This window comes from Pipistrellus kuhlii, unplaced genomic scaffold (assembly GCF_014108245.1).
Source record: "Pipistrellus kuhlii isolate mPipKuh1 unplaced genomic scaffold, mPipKuh1.p scaffold_m20_p_18, whole genome shotgun sequence".
NCBI classification, from domain to species: domain Eukaryota; kingdom Metazoa; phylum Chordata; class Mammalia; order Chiroptera; family Vespertilionidae; genus Pipistrellus; species Pipistrellus kuhlii.
The window spans coordinates 7,847,405-7,863,139 of NW_023425493.1; the positions used below are offsets into that span (position 1 = coordinate 7,847,405).

General features: G+C 47.6%; 1 protein-coding gene across 1 annotated transcript; it reads left to right on the forward strand.

Moving 5' to 3' along the window:
* Positions 1-2,623: 2,623 nt before the first annotated feature.
* Positions 2,624-9,432, forward strand: IL19 (interleukin 19). Its single transcript, XM_045583073.1, has 5 exons — positions 2,624-2,941; positions 3,094-3,159; positions 6,106-6,258; positions 7,192-7,266; positions 8,865-9,432. Exons 1-5 carry the CDS (start codon positions 2,807-2,809, stop codon positions 8,958-8,960), a joined length of 525 nt encoding a protein of 174 aa, XP_045439029.1. The 5' UTR covers positions 2,624-2,806; the 3' UTR covers positions 8,961-9,432.
* The last annotated feature ends 6,303 nt before the right edge of the window (positions 9,433-15,735 follow it).

Sequence of the window (15,735 nt, forward strand, 5' to 3'; positions counted from 1 at the left end):
TTTGCCACAGCTCTCAGGAAAGTGACCTAACCTGGATTTTTCTCAATGGACATGGGATTGCAAGAAATTCTCATTTGCATATAGACGGGGAGTTTATTTTTCCTGGAATCTGCATGTCTAGACCCAGAGAGAGAAGCATTTCTTCATAATGATTAATCAACGATATTTCAAAGTTGAAAGAAAAGAGGACAATTAAGGAAATGAGATGCTAAGGAAACAAGGGGGGGAGGAATCTCCCAAAGGTGGACCCACCCAGTGCACGTTGACAGCATTTCCTCTTATCCATCTGCATAAAAGCAACCCACCCTTTCCATGTGGCGAAGGGTACCGAGAGAGCAGACGCAGGAACAGCCCGACCACCCGGACACAGGTGAGCCTCCTGCCAGCCTCCATCTCAGGCTCTTATTCATCTTCATCCTCACCCTCATCCTTTCCAGCTGCAGAGAGGTGGCCTGCCATCGTTGTGTATGGCCTAGGATGTCCCAGGTGCTTGGGACTCAATGTAGAGGTGAACTTTCTGGCACCTTACTCTCAATAAGAAAAGATGGAGAGTGGAAAAGAAGGAAGGAAAAAAGGAGAGAAGAAAGGAAGGAAAGAAGGAAGGAAGGGAAGAAGGAAGGAAGGGAGGAAGGAAGGAAGGAAGGAAGGAAAGAAGGAAGGAGGGAAGAAAGGAAAGAAGGAAAGAAGAAAAGAAAGAAGGAAGGAGGAAGGAAGGAAGGGATGGAGGAAAGAAGAGAAGAAAGAGGAAAGGGGAGGTAATCTAACGTTTACTATAACCTTTTTGTCCTAGAGCCTGTGCTGGCAATTTATATCTTCTTTTAAATCTTTTGCAGTATTAAATATTTTTTAAAGTATATATTTTTATTGATTTCAGAGAACGAAGAGGGAGAGAGAGATAGAGACATCAATGATGAGAGATAATCATTGATTGGCTGCTTCGTATATGTATTCTGGGTATGAAACCCACAACCCAGGCATGTGCCCTGACTGGGAATTAAATGATAACTTCCTGGTTCAATCCCTGAGCCACACCGGCCGGGCTTAAATATCTTTTTCACTACAAGGAGCATCTGTAGTTCCGCCTATCCAATCAGAAGGGCATTGCTTTCTGGCTGGCATGAGAGCATGTGTGGGGATCTCCAGCTGAGACCCTCCAGGGAACAGAGCTGTCAGTGGGGTGATGCAGAGGCCAGAAGGTCCAGGGCCATCTGGCTCTGCTATCTGGTGGCCATGTACCTTGGGCAAGTTCCTTCACTTCTCTAAGTCTCAGTTGCCTCTGGTAAAGTGGAAAGAGGATGGTTGTGAACATGAAATAATTGGGAAAAATGCCTGGCACAGTCCCTGGCACATGTGGCATGCATGCTGAACGTTAGCTATCACTGTTATCTGGATCTGCCAAGATGTCAGGGGTTGCCCAGTGGAGGGAGGCATCTTTCTCCTGCACAAGATGCCTGGGCCCCTTGGCAGCAGGGCCCGAGCAGGGAACATCCCATTGCTTCTGACACTTACCTTGTCAGAAGAAAATCTGTGCTCCCTTCCCAGTCACGTGGTCTTCTAGAAGCAGCCCGGTTGCCTTTAGAGGGGAGAGGGCGCTGAGGGGAATCTATAGACATCCCTGCCCGTGGGGTCTGTACTCTGGTTTGGTCACAAAGAGAGAGGCTGGAAAAGGGGCAACCAAGCGCTGTGGTGTGATGCATGCCCCCTGTTTGGTGAGGGCTCATTTGTGCACCGGTTCTCTAACTGGGAGTGATGCTGAGTCCAGGAGAGAGAAGGCGGAATGGCTCCCTGAGCAGGATTTGCTGGTTTTCGGTCCTCCTGGAAAAGAGAGTGGGAATCCCAAGGAAGACATGTGGAGCGGCGGTTGGGTATGGGGACAGCTGCAACTCCCACTCCAATGTATGTGCTTTGTAGTTAGAGCCACGGTAACTAGAGGCAGGAGGTGGGGTGCTCTGCAGGCCCCTAACAGCCTTCCTATTTGGGTGCCTCCCTGTCCTCCACTGTCACACACCAGCTGGAAGTGGTTACATGAAAAAGGCAGAGAAAGATGGTGCAGATGGGTGAGGAGGCAGGCATCTCAGGGTCTGGCCCAGCATAGGGACTGGCCAGCTCAAACATGACCCTCATCCCCCTGCCCTGGCTTGGTGGGAGACAGAGGGGAGGCAGGGGCAGCCTTCCTGACTCTCTTCCCTGTGGCTAAGGAGTGATTAGGAGATGGCTTGCTTCTCTCCTTCCCATCTTCCTCGGGAGGTGACATCTTCATGGCTGGCTTCCGATGATGATTTTAAGCAGATAATAAAAGGGTGTCGCCTATTTTGGGGGCAAATAAAAGAAAACCACACAAATGTGCTCTGGTGGCTTTTTAGATCTGTTGCCTAATTCCTAGGGCATATTACAACGCTGTTTTTCCTATTTAATTGATTAAAAACAATGCTTTTCAAAGTGAGCCATGCTGAGTCATAATGGAGTGATATGTACTCATGGACGCTATCTGTGGGACGAGAGAGAGAGAGAGAGAGAGAGAGAGAGAGAGAGAGAGAGAGAGAGAGAGAGAGAGAGAGAGAGAGAGAGAACGCTTGAGAGAGAAAACTGTATTGTGCTTCCTAGAGCATGGTGCTAGGAGGAGGGCTCACTCAGCAGAGTCAGGAGAGCCAGGGGAGGAGACACATGCCTCTGGACTCCACCAGCTGAATCTGTTCTCTTGGTGGCTGCCTGGCCCACCCTGTGAGGACCAAGGGAGAGCTCATCGGGGGTCTCTCTCGTTCTCTCCACTCGGGCCGGGCAGTTGACCTCACCCCTCCTGCAGGACATGAAGGCTTCCCTCTGGCTCCTGGGCACAGTGTTCCTCCTGAGCTCAGCACACACCCTAGGTCTCAGGAGATGTCTGATTGCCATGGACATGCGCCATGTAGGAGAGAGCTTCCAACAAATCAAAGGAGCCATCGTGAGTATGGGCTCTGGGGGAGGTCTGGGCAAGGGTGTGTGCCTCACCTTATGTCCAAACATGAAGAACAAGTACCTGCTCATGGTTTGTCGTGTCTCAGGAAGCCATGGGATGCTCATTACGTGTGTTTGTTCTTACGTTTTCCTCCCCAGCAAGCTCAGGACACCTTCCAAAATGTAACCATCCTGTCCGCATCGGGGACCCTGCACAGCATAAAGGTACTGGCTCTGGGCTGAGAGAGAAATCCTCACCCTGCCCCTGTCTCTTTTCTAATCTCCTGTGTCCTCTAAATGCTCCCAGCTTTTTATTAATCACCAGATACGTTAGGGCACACTCATGTCTTAGGAGCTCTGAACCCTTGGGAGCTACCATTCTGTTGTCTGTGTGTCTATGAGGTTTGTTTATTGATTTTTGTTTTATATCTGCATAGATATAAACCACAGAGTAGTGGTTACCAGAGGGAGGTGGGGGTTAGGGGAGGACAAAGAGGATAAAGGGGGTCAAATGTATGGTGACGGAATGAGATAGGTCTTGGGTGGTTAGCACACACTAGATCATACGGGTGTCATATTATACAGTTGTACACCTGAAATTTATATAATGTCATTAACCATTGTGACCCCAATATATTTCATTAAAAAAAAAAAGAAGAAGAAGCCCCTGGGAGGAATTAAAAGAAGCGCCACTTACCCAGAGAGTGAGTGAGGGGCCACATGCTCAAAGGGGGCAGGCTCCCCGAGGTGTAGGGTGATTCTAGAAACTCTCATGGGGAAGCCGAGAAAAGGAGCCATGACCTACAGGCTGAGTAGGCTGTGGGTTAGTGGACAAAAGGAAGGCAGAGGTTTGGGCAGCATGGGAGAATGGGTGTACAAGATCAGTGGATGTGTCAGGGGACCAGGCTTGAAGCACAAGGGACATGAAGGTGAGAGAAAGAGGATGAGGTTGGAAAATATATTAGAGACATTTTCCTTGACAGGCTAAGCCTCGGACTTATAACAGAGGCAACAGGAGTCCCTGTAGGTTTCTGAGCCAAAGGCTGCCTGACCACAAAGGTTGTAGAAAGGCGGTCTGATGGGGTTCTTTGCAATGAACAGTCCAAGGCAGGAAAGCCAGTGAGGCTCATCCAATGGTCAGACCAGAGCTGATGAGAGTGTGTTACACAAGAGATGGCTTTTGAGGTGATCATTCATGTACAGAAGGGGTCACTGAGAAATGCCTTTAAAAGTGAGCTCCTTCAGTCCTTATAAGAATTCTAGAAAGATCTTTTTTTTGTTTGTTTGTTTTTCAGTATGTATGAGGCAGAGTATACATTATATCTGCAATGATTTACTTTTTTTCCTGGGGCTTCTCTGCACCCGCTGATTCTTCTAATCAGTACTGAACCTGATTTATTTGTGGAAACAGCTGTGCACCCTTTTATGGACTACTATTCCAGCTAGCTATACAAGAAACTCATTAGATATCACAGCTGGAAATGACCCTAAATATTACCTATTCCAAAACCACAGTTTTCAAATGACCAAGTTAATACTTTGGGAGGGAGAATGACTAGTTCCTGGTGGGCCCACGTCGCATGCCTCTGTCTCTACGTTCTTCTCGCAAGGTCTAGAAATAGCTGATGGGATGTGAGAAAAGGGTCCATGAGGATTCAGGTCTTAATCACATTTGTGTGTGTGTTAATTTTTAAATTTTTATTGATTTCAGAGAGGAAGGGAGAGGGAGTGAGTATCATTGATAGACTGCTTTCTGCGCTCCCCAAAGTGGGTTGTGCGCTCCACAACCCAGGCATAGACCCTGACTGGGAATTGAACGGTGATCTCTGCATGCTCAACCACTGAGCCATGCCAGCTGGGCTTTATCACATTTCTGTCTCCCTCTTTTCCTCCCTGATAAAAGAGATGCGTCACTTTAGCCCCTTTGGTTAAGAGAACCGGCAGGAGTGATGGAGGAGGAGCATTTTTGTGTGTGTGTGGCAAGTAATGTTTGCCATCCAGGAAAAACTACCCCTGGGGCCAAGGCGGTTTTGCTGCATTCATGCTAATGAAAATGAAGTCTCTTATCTCTGCTGTAGACCCCTTCCTCCTCATACTGAGCTACAAGCCTCCTGCTGGAAGGAAACAGCCTGGCCAGCTGCTATGAGCTGTCTTCTGGGAATTCAGGAGCCCCTCCTTAGAGAGATCTGCCCTCTGCCAGCTGCGGACCTGCCCAGATGCAGCATTTCCACAGCAGTTCCTTTCCATTCCTGCACATCCCAGCCCCATCAAATGATTCCTGCAGTTTAGAAAGGACAGACTGGAGGAGAGCCAAGTATTGCAACAGAAGGAATGCCATTGCGATAGAACAGTGGTCAGCAAACTCATTAGTCAACAGAGCCGCAGTTTGCCGACCACTGTGATAGAAGGAATGTGTGCTTAGTGTACGCCTGGCAAGCAACAGCCACTGAATAAATCCAGGTTGTCCGAAGGGAGACATTACAGAGGGGCACACTTCTGTACAATGAAAGGAAGCGCTTTTCAGGCAAGTTGCTCAGACATGGTTGCTTTCAAAAGACAGGTGCCTGCTGAAACCGGTTTGGCTCAGTGGATAGAGCGTTGGTCTGTGGACTGAAAGGTCCCAGGTTCAATTCCGGTCAAAGGCATGTACGTTGGTTGTGGGCACATCCCTAGTAGGGGATGTTCAGGAGGCAGCTGATTCGATGTTTCTCTCTCATCGATGTTTCTAACTCTCTATCCCTCTCCCTTCCTCTCTGTAAAAAATCAATAAAATATATTACAAAACAAAAAACAAAAGGCAGGTGCCTGGGTCCTGGAGGGGTCTAAACAGAACTGAGTGGTGACCTGCTGGGATGCTGAGGAGGGAATCTAGTCTCTGACTGGGCTCTACCCTTATTAATATATCTCCTGGCCCTACACAAAGAGTGGGTGAACCACAATCTCTCCTCAGTGCCTTCGTCATAAGGAGCTTCAGTGTACCATGGGATGGACACTCTGAAATCATTATGGTTTTTTTTTTAAAATAACATTTCGCTATCTTGGTCCTGACTATTCCTATTCAAATAGGCCACTTTGGTCTCCAAGATAATAAAGAAGAAATGACCATGGATTTCTCTGATTCCTAGCTGTAGCCCTCAGATGCCCCGGGCTCTCTCTAATTCTTATCTGTAGCCCTTAGATGTGTGCTGTGTGACCAAGAACCTCCTGGCATTTTACATGAACAGGGTGTTCAAGGACCATCAGGAGCTGAACCCTCAGATCTTGAGAAAAATCAGCAGCATCGCCAACTCTTTCCTCTACATGCAGAAGGTTCTGCAGCAATGCGTGAGTCCCCCCGTCAGAACTCCCAGCGTCTGCGCACTGTCTGCTGGGGAGGGCCTGGGATGTGCTGGCCCCAGTCACCCTCTCACATGGTTCCCTAAGGCCAGGGGCCCTCACTGCCTCATCCGCCATGGGGAAAACTGTCAGGAGCCTCTTACAGTGGTCGCTCCTTGCCCAGGGCTTCCTCCCTGCCAACACCTTACCGGACCCAAGTTTCCTTGAGGATAGTCCTTCTGGGGTGACCACTTATGTCAAAGTATCCCTTAGGGGACTCCAGGCCTGGCCTGTGAGAGGGGCGCTCCTGGCTTATCCTAGGCACACCCCTGCTGTCTGTTTCTGGTCCTTTGGGGTTTTCATAACCTCTGGGGAGGTCCTAGGTATAGCCTTCCCCTAAAGACGCCCTGTAATTTATTATTATCTGTTAAAACCAAACATCAGAAATAAAACCAAACTCAAACAAACCAACGGAAATGGAGGACAGCAGACATCCTGGGCTGTAGCCCCATCCCCGGGAAGGACTTCCTGTGTGACTTGGTGGCAGGTTACGTCACCTCTCTGGGTCAGAGTCTAAAACTTAGGAATCATGACTCCTGCCCCACTTACACTAAGATTCATTGGATCAATTATTTCATTAACGAACCCAACAAGCATCTATGGGGTGCCTGCCTTGTGGGGCGCTGCATTCAGAGTGGGGGCAAGACAAATTTGGCATCTACTTTCCTGGCTCTTCCAGTCAGTCAACCCAGAGAAAGCCAAAGCCCTGGTCACACACAAGGTGACTCTACAAACAGGCCTCACTCCCCCTGCTGTTCCACCCGGAGTTTATTTGCCTGGCGCTCACCTTGGAGGAGAAACATCACTTCAGGAGGGGAGGCGGTGGAAAGGGTGGGCCAGGATGGGAAGGTCCTCTCATGGCTGCTGCCTCCACTTTACCAGCAGGAGCAGAGGCTGTGCCACTGCGGGGAGGAAGCCGCCAATGCAACCAGAATCGTCCATGACAACTACAATCAGGTGAGGGCAGGGAAGAAGAAGGGACGATGGGATGACAAGTGGGTGTGTACCACCCTCTGCCTCCACTCCGCTCACACTCATTCACTCATTCACTCATTCACTCACCAGCATGTATTTATTGCATGTCTCACGAGTTGTATGTGCCAGCAAAGAGAGTGTTGGTCTTACCTGATTTGCTAATTTCCTGGGCTCCCCTCCCCCACATCCCTCCACTGTTTTCTTCTGCCTTTACATATCAGATCTAACCCGTGTTAAGTTTTTTTGGGAAAGCACATACTGCTTAAGATGGGGGTGACCCAGAGGAAGCCAGATCTCCAGTGAATTGGAAGCTGTCATGCATGAAGTATGTTACCAGCCAGGCATCACCGTGGCCAGTAACGGGCATGAGCATTCTGTGTTGTGCAGCAGAGTATGCTGCTCATGCGGTGGTGGACGCATGTCTCATACACAGGTGGAGGGAGAAGCGATGCTGCTTATGCGCATCATTTGGAGATGTTGGTTAAAATGCAGATTCTGGCACCATAGGTCTGGAGCGAGGCCTGAGATTCTGCATTTCACCCCACTCTCTAGAGATGCCAGTTATTGGGATGGCAAGGAGGTGTGGAGAGCTGTTCAGAGCTCTGCTTCTTTATGGAGAGGTCCCATAGGATAATGTCACAACAATGGTTAAGAGTCCTATTGTCCTTATTAGGAGTCAAGTATTGTTCTAAGTTCAGCACATTTGGTGCTTACAACAGTGTGATGAGCTGTTATCAGCATTTGACAAATTAGAAAACTGAGTCACAAACAGGTTAAGAAACTTAACTGAGCTTATATTGCAACTAAGTGGTGTAGGTAGGACTTCATCCCATGCCCTCTGGCTCTACAGGACATACTCTTAGTCTGCTGAAGAGGACATGGAGGAGGTCAGGAAACTTGGGTTCTAGTTCCACTTCCGGTTGTATGACTTTGGGTAGGACACTGATCCTTAGGGACTTTGGTGCTTTAATATGTCCAATGGGGAAAATAAGCTCTCCCTGGTCATTGCACAGCACCCTGGGATCGAGAACTCTTAAAGCTAATTTGAAAAAGAAAATAAGCTAAAAAACTGTCCAGAAAGACAATTTCTTCTTCCCTTGTGAAAAACGAAAAAAGCCTGGCTGGCATGGCTCAGTGGTTGAGCATCAACCTATGAAATAGGAAGTCACAGTTCGATTCCTGGTCAGGGCACATGCCCAGGTTGTAGGCCCAATCCCAAGTGTAGGGCATGCAGGAGACAACCTATCAGTGTTGCTCTCCTCACTGATGTTTCTCTCTCTCTCTCTCTCTCTCTTACTCTCTGAAATTAATAAAAATATATATTTAAAAAACAGGAAAAAGAAAAACAAGGGGCAAAGAGTGAAGAATTTTTCATTTTGATAAGTTTCTGAGATGATTTAACTGCTTGTTTGTGGCAAACAATCTGGGTTGCCCATTGGGAAAATAATTTGGGGTCTGTATACTCTGCAAATATAACTGATGAATTAAAAGAAAACCTCGTGGGGGGCAGAACATGGGGATAGTGGTGTGAAACGATTACAGGTCTGAAAGGCAGGTTCTCATAGTCTCCCTGGTTCCAGCTGGAGGTTAGGTCTGCTGCCCTCAAGTCTCTGGGAGAGCTGGACGTCTTCCTGGCCTGGATCGACAGGAATCATCAAGGAACTCCTGCCTCCTGACACAGAGAACCTGGTTGCCCAGGTGAACAGCTTGCGAGGTTTCCAGAAGACAGCCTCAAGCATGTCAAACTCATGGCCACAGGAACTTTTGAGTTTGACATGCTTAGCCTACACTGAAAGGCAGGGAGATGGGGAAGACCCCCATTTTAATGCAAATGAGCATGATCTTGAAGCAACTTCTCTGCGGATTTGGAATTCTCTCCTCTGGGGCTTAGGGATTGTAGGCAAAATCTAGGTTTGGATGGATCTCGCCCTGTAGCTGGAAGTCCCAGGCTGTCTGGCCCCACCTGAAAATAACTTACTAGTCTACTGTCATATTTATAATGAAATATGTTATTTGAAAGGTCTCCTGGGCCATCCTTGAGGAAAAGGGCTGGCTTCCCCCTAATTTATTGTGAGCTTGTTGTTCTATTTCTGTGATGTGAGCTGAGAGATATCCTGTAGTGCATGTTGTACTGACTGATTTTTCTTAAATAAACTGTTTTTTTTTACTGATTAGTGAAAGTGTCTTCTGATTTCGGGGGGGGGGGGTAGGGAGGGTCAGTTAAGGAATCATAAATGGTGACTATTAGAAATGAATAGGGCCTTAAAGAACATAAATAAGTAGGGAAACTGAGGCCTAGAGAGGGATGAGAAGAGAGGAGGGTGTCTAAAGTCTCCATCCAGCACCCTGTCCTCTGCATAAGGATCAGGAAGATGGACGGAAGGCTTCTGACCACCGACTCTCCTAGACATCACTCTGCTTTTCCTCTTTCTCTGTGTCCTGGCCTTTTCTTTCTGCCTGCTTTTTTCTTTGTCTCTCTCTGTCCTCTCTTTCTTATTGCTCCCAACATAGAAACATTTTCTCTGACCCTAAGTCTCCATGGGTATAATATATGTTGGGCTAGAGAAGAGTGTTTGGTTGTCATGGAGATAAAGCTGGGGTATCCTGGGTACAGGAGTTTGGGCCCAGGCTACAGTGGAGAGAGGCCAAAATGGGCACCTACTTGTAGATGGACCCTCCTCAGATGGTTAAGGACAATGACAACTGACACTTACTGAACATCTGTCACATGCCAGTTGCTGAAATAAGCATTTTATACTCGACATCCTGGGTAGGTATCTCTCCCATGACCAGTTGGCTGAAGCATCCTTTCTTTTTATTTTAAAAAAATCCTCACTCGAGGATATTTTTCCATTGGTCTTATTTATTTATTTATTTATTTATTTATTTATTTATTTATTTTTACAGAGAGGGAAAGACAGAGAAACATTTATGTGAGAGAAACACATTGAGTAGTTATGCTCCGACCAGGGCCTGAGACAAGGATGAGTCTGCAACCCAGGTGCATGCCCTTGACTGGAATCAAACTCCAGACCCTTTGGTCCACAGTCTGAAGCTTTATCCACTGAGCCTGAAACATCCTTTATTATTTCTACCTAAGAAGGAGATTTCACAGAGCGTGCTTTAGTGGACAGGGCAGGATCCCTGAAGTCAGAACGACTTGTTCCAACCCTATTGACTTTGAGCAAATTACGTGTCTCTAAGTTTCCGTGTCCTCCTCTGTATAATGGAGATATGACACCGGTCTCAATGTGCTGCTGTGAGCATCAAGTACTGTATGGGGAAGCTCCTCGTCCCCATAACCCCCGCCGTTACCCCAGCAGGGGGAGGCTGCCAGGTGTAGTGTGAAGAGCGCCAAGCCAGGAGCCAGGTCTGGTGTCCAAGACTTCTATCCTGAATTGTTGAGGCAGGTCACCTCGAGTGCCTGGGACAGTCCTGCATGAGCTATGGGCCCACTCCCCTGCACCTTGGTGAGCCCTAGATTTTTCACGGGTGCTGCTAGGAGCTGATGGAGGAGGAGGGAGAAGAAATGGGTTGGGAAAGAATTTTATACTTGGTTCCTTAGCAGGTATTTATTAAGCACCAACACTGTGAAAACAAAAACAAGAAACAACAACACCAGTAGTTGAGTGTGGACCTCTGAACCAGATCGATTCCTGGTCAGGGCTACAGGCTCGATCCCCAGCAGGGGACATGCAGGAGGCAGTCAATCCATGCTTTTATCTCTCTCTCTCCTTCTCCTTTCCTCTCTGAAATCAATCAATCAATCAATCAATCAATCAATAAAACAAGAAACAACACCACCAAAATAAAAAACACAACTCTGTGAACTATAAGAATCAGGACACATTCTTCAAGTCTAGATGGAGAGAAAGAACAGGTAGACAAGGCAAGTGGGCAAAGTGAGATAAGCAGCCAAGAATTAATACTTCCTCCCTTCCCCTCCTCTTTTTCTCCTCCCCTCTCCCTTCCTCTCCTCTCCTGGCAAGTTTCCTCTCCTGGCAAGTTTCAACAACACCTCTAGAGTCATACAGCTCTACTCATGGAACAACCATCCTCCTTTACAACCATCCCTGCATGCAGGCACAGCTCCTTAGGCCAATAAGGCTCCTCCTCTCCCAACCTCCCATCATGCATGCAAGAGGTGCAGGCCGCACTTCATCATGATTGAGGACCTAGGCTTTGGAGTAGGACACTCTGAGTTTGGAACTATCAAAAAGGTAAATGGAGGCATATCCAAAACTTTACAAGTTTTTTTTTTGTTTGTTTGTTTTTTTTTTTTTTTTTTTTTTGAGCAAATCAGTATTTATTGGAATCAGGCAGTGTGGGACCAGAAAGAGCGCTCCGCTGACAAGATCCAGGGGAAAGACTCAGAGACAGAAGGTGCAGAAGCCAAGAAAGGAAATTGATTGGCTACAGCGTAAAGCCCACGTGGCTGTTGGGGACTGGCTGCCAGGGACTGGCTGTTTTTGGCATTTTCATTTCATGACTTGAGGCATTTCTAGGCTTAGGTTATAGTTTGCTGACTCAGGCTGCCATGGCATTAGTCTCACCTCCGTCTAATGACTTCCTTGTTTAATTTCACAAATCCCAGTTCCATGAGTAGAGCTGTATGACTCTAGAGGTGTTGTTGAAACTTGCCAGGCTTCACACTTCTTCACCCATTTAATTGGGTGGCCTTTGCCTTATTATGAGGAATGAAGGAGAAGGCCTGAGTCATGTTTTCACATCAGTGACATTGTTGTCGACGGTGTAGTTCAAGCATGTCAAACTCAAAGGCGAACACAGGCCAAATAAATGAGGCATGAGTTTGCCATGCTTGTTGCTTGTTGTGGTTCATTCTGCCACCAGCTTGCCTGGATTGGAAGGCGGTTTTGCTGCTGCTGAGCTGTGTGACTTCGAAAGTTTCCATTCTGCCACTAACTGACCTCTCTGTGTCTCAGTTTTGGGGACCCTGCTATGTTGCAGGAATTCTATGGAGAAAGAATGACAGCAGTGGGCCTACATACTACTGACATGTTTAAGTTTGGAGGAACATAATGTTTTGGGGTGTCTGAAGCAGCTGGAATAGGATACAAAATAGCTGTGATTTCCTGCCACGGCTAATACTAGTGTGGTTTATGTTTGTTTCCCAGCCTCATGAAGGGAGGAAATGCTTTGAACAGAAGTTAGTGGAAAAAGAAAAAAAAGAATGTGATTTTTTTCCCCATCCACCTTTCCCAGGTTAGGAATCCCTACGCTAGAGGGTCTGTTCCCCTATGATGCTCTGAGACCCCAAGTGCCCATGTCTTGTCCATTTTGGTACCTTTGGGCCATTTTGTTTGGTGCTGGCAAGTGTCTCCTTGCTTGTTTGTGTAATTATAAGGAAAGGAATTGCATATGTCGCCGTCCTCCCAGGTGAGGAGAGTGCTCATTCAAGGCCAGGCTGGAGTTTTGTTCCCAGACTTCATGTCTGGGAGAGGATTTCCCAGGGGCTCCCACTCTGCTAAGCTACAGGAATCCTCTCAAGAAAGAATGACAGCAAGTTGAGCTGGTGAAAACAGAGCAAGGTGGGGAAAAACGCAGGAAAAGGAAATGACGTCACTCATTCTGTTGGCTTTGAGCTTGGGGAACCAAAAACTACGCTTCTGATAATCAGCTGCCCCGCCCATCCCCGCCCTGCAGGGAGGTGGCAGGGCTGCCAGGCCAAGCTGGCAGCACCGCATGCCTGGCCCTGGGAAGGCCTCTACCTGGTCATCAATAAACGGAGGTTCTTCCTCAGAACCAGATGCCAGTGTTTCCCTGAAAAGTGATGCAACTGGGCAGGAAGCTCGGATGCCAGCAGTGATGATGCCCTCCATAGAGACAGGGGAAACGCTCAGGACTTGCTGTGGGAAAAAGGGAGTGGCTGGGCTTTCTTGGTTCCTAGACCATTGTTTCCTGCCCAGAGGTGCCATGGTGAGGAATCTGAGTTCATTTCCTAAGAAGGGATTCTCTTTCCTCTGCCCAGCTTATTGTTATGGGCGGCCCTCGAATGACGACCACCAGTCAGCCAAATTGGAATTTAGGAAGCCTTTATTATGAACTCGAGTCTGGGCTCCCATCTCAACTGACACAGCAGTGAGCAACGAGAGCCTTGACCCACTCTAAGCATGCTACTTTTACCCCCGTCTTAGGTCTTAGGGATGCCTGGCAGATTATGATTGGCTAAAAGTTTTAACAAAGAAATGTCAGTTATAAGTTATAGAAAAATTCCACTAGTATAGTAACATTTAAAGTTTATACAACACCTGGGGTGGGGGGTTATTTTCAGCTTAAGCAGTCTCTGTTTCACCTGGTTTGGTCTGTTTGTCCTGCCTTGCGGCTACTGGACACAGGACGTGCCTGCCTGGGGGTTGAGCCTTGCAGCAGAACTATTTTATGACTAACAGTTATGCTTGGCTAAAGCATATCATGCTACATACTCTATAACTTATAACTGACGTTTCTTTGTTAGCCAATCATAATCTGCCAGGCATCCCTAAGATGGGGATAAAAGTAGTATGCTTAGAGTTGCTCGTTTCTACCCTGGCCTGGAGTCCTGCCTCGACAGGGTGTTGCTAGCCATCTGGAGCTCTGACTCCATCGGGTCTTGCCAGCCACAATATTCCCCACTGGTCTTATCGGGGAATCAAATCATTGATTCTGGCTGCTCCCATTCTTCCTCTCGGATCGGCTAATACTGGGTATGTAGGACCATGAGTTTTACTGCCTGAATTCTATCCTGTTCGAAGGTTGGCAGGCTGCAGAGGGGGCAGGGTCCAATGAGTTACATGAGTAAGAGTAGGGTGAGGGGCCCTGCTATAGCTGTTATTAAGGTCGTTAACCAGGGGGACCAGGAAAATAAGTTTTCATACCAATTTCCTTCTTGTCTTCTCCATTCCTCTTTTTCTGCTCTCCAGTTCCCTTGCACATGTAGCTTTACTTAGCCCTGGACTTTCTCACTGGCTAGCAAAAATGTTCTTACAGTTACCAAAACCTCTAGTACCACAGTTCCCATTAGTACTGTCCTCACTGAAATCCAATTCCCCTCCTGCAGGCATCAAGTCTCCTTCTGGCCTGTGTGGAGCCCAGGCTAGGGATCTCACGGGTGAGGCTGCTGGTTGCCAGGATCCAGGTTGTTTTCTGTGCAGGAGCTGGGAGTGGTGTAGCCAGGTTTGGGTGCCGTCTACTTCAACAGCCGTGGGCGTGCTCAGGATAACAGTGTAGCATCCCTTTCTGGTTGGGGTGAGTCCTTGGACAGTGAACTTCTTTACCCACACAGAGTCTCTGGGCTGGAAGGGGTGTACAGGGTTCACGGGGGGCACTGGCAGTGCATCTGGAACAAGCTTATACATGGCTCTCTGGGTAAATTGCAGAGCCTGTAAGGACTTGAGCAAGGGAATGGTTATGAATTCTAGCTTTCAGTTTCTTCCTGACTCTGGGAAGGATGGAGAGGAGGTCTACCATACATGATCTCAAAAAAAGGGGGGGGGACCCATCCCAGTAGGGATACACCTGGCCCATAATAGGGTGAAGGGCAGGGGGTTGGTCCAATTTTCACCGGTTTCCAGGACAAATTTAATTAAACTTTTTAGAGTTCCACTCATGCCTGTTCTCAGGCTTGAGCTATACTTTGAGATACCTTGCTACAAAGGCTGGGCTGTTATTTGATCCTATGACTACTGGCAGCTCGAATCTAGGTATAATCTCCTGGAATAATTTCTTGACTACTATAGAGGCAGTTTCTGTCCTATCCTTCAACCTAGTCTAAGAAGGTGTCTATAAAAACTAGCATGTATTTGTACCTCAATGCTGGTGGCTTAATCTCTGTGAAACCCACCTTCTAATGCTCTCCTAGGGAATTTCCCTGGGGCCCAAATTCCCAGGGGGACCCTCTATTCTTGCTTAGCATTTACCTGTACACAGACAGTACTTCTAGTGACTATGCTTTTACCTTACTTAAGCTTCGTAGTATCTGGCTCACAGAAGTTCAGAAGTCTTGATGATGCCTAAGTGGGTAAACGGGCAACTAACATCTGACCTAGAGCCTCTGGAACCAACAGTCTGTCATCTGGTAGGGTCCACCAACCATCTGGTCCTTTGATGACTTGCTTTTGTTCAGCCAATTCCTCCTCTTGTTTGGTGTAGGTTGGGGTCCGGCAGACTTGTAAAGGCCCCACTGGTCTTTGGGCATCTTCCTTAGCAGTTTGGTCTGCGGCTCTATTTCCTCTGGCTTCAATTGTCTCCCCTTTCTGATGTCCTTTGCAGTGCACTATTGCAACTGCTTTCAGGAGTCAGATGGACTCAAATAAGCTAAAATCTCTTCCTTATTTTTAATGTACTTTCTGGCTTAAGTTGGTAATCCTCTTTCCTGGGGGATGGCACTGTGTCCCCATTGAAGGGCCTGGATTAAAGCCAAAAGTTCAGGAACTGTGCCCAAATGGTGTGGTC

Excerpts from the sequence above, each read along its gene's own strand:
- IL19 (XM_045583073.1), top strand. The coding sequence starts at position 2,807 with ATGAAGGCTTCCCTCTGGCTCCTGGGCACAGTGTTCCTCCTGAGCTCA. Across the intron at positions 2,942-3,093 it reads AACAAATCAAAGGAGCCATC|CAAGCTCAGGACACCTTCCA; the intron begins GTGAGTATGGGC and ends TTTCCTCCCCAG. Across the intron at positions 3,160-6,105 it reads GGACCCTGCACAGCATAAAG|CCCTTAGATGTGTGCTGTGT; the intron begins GTACTGGCTCTG and ends TCTTATCTGTAG.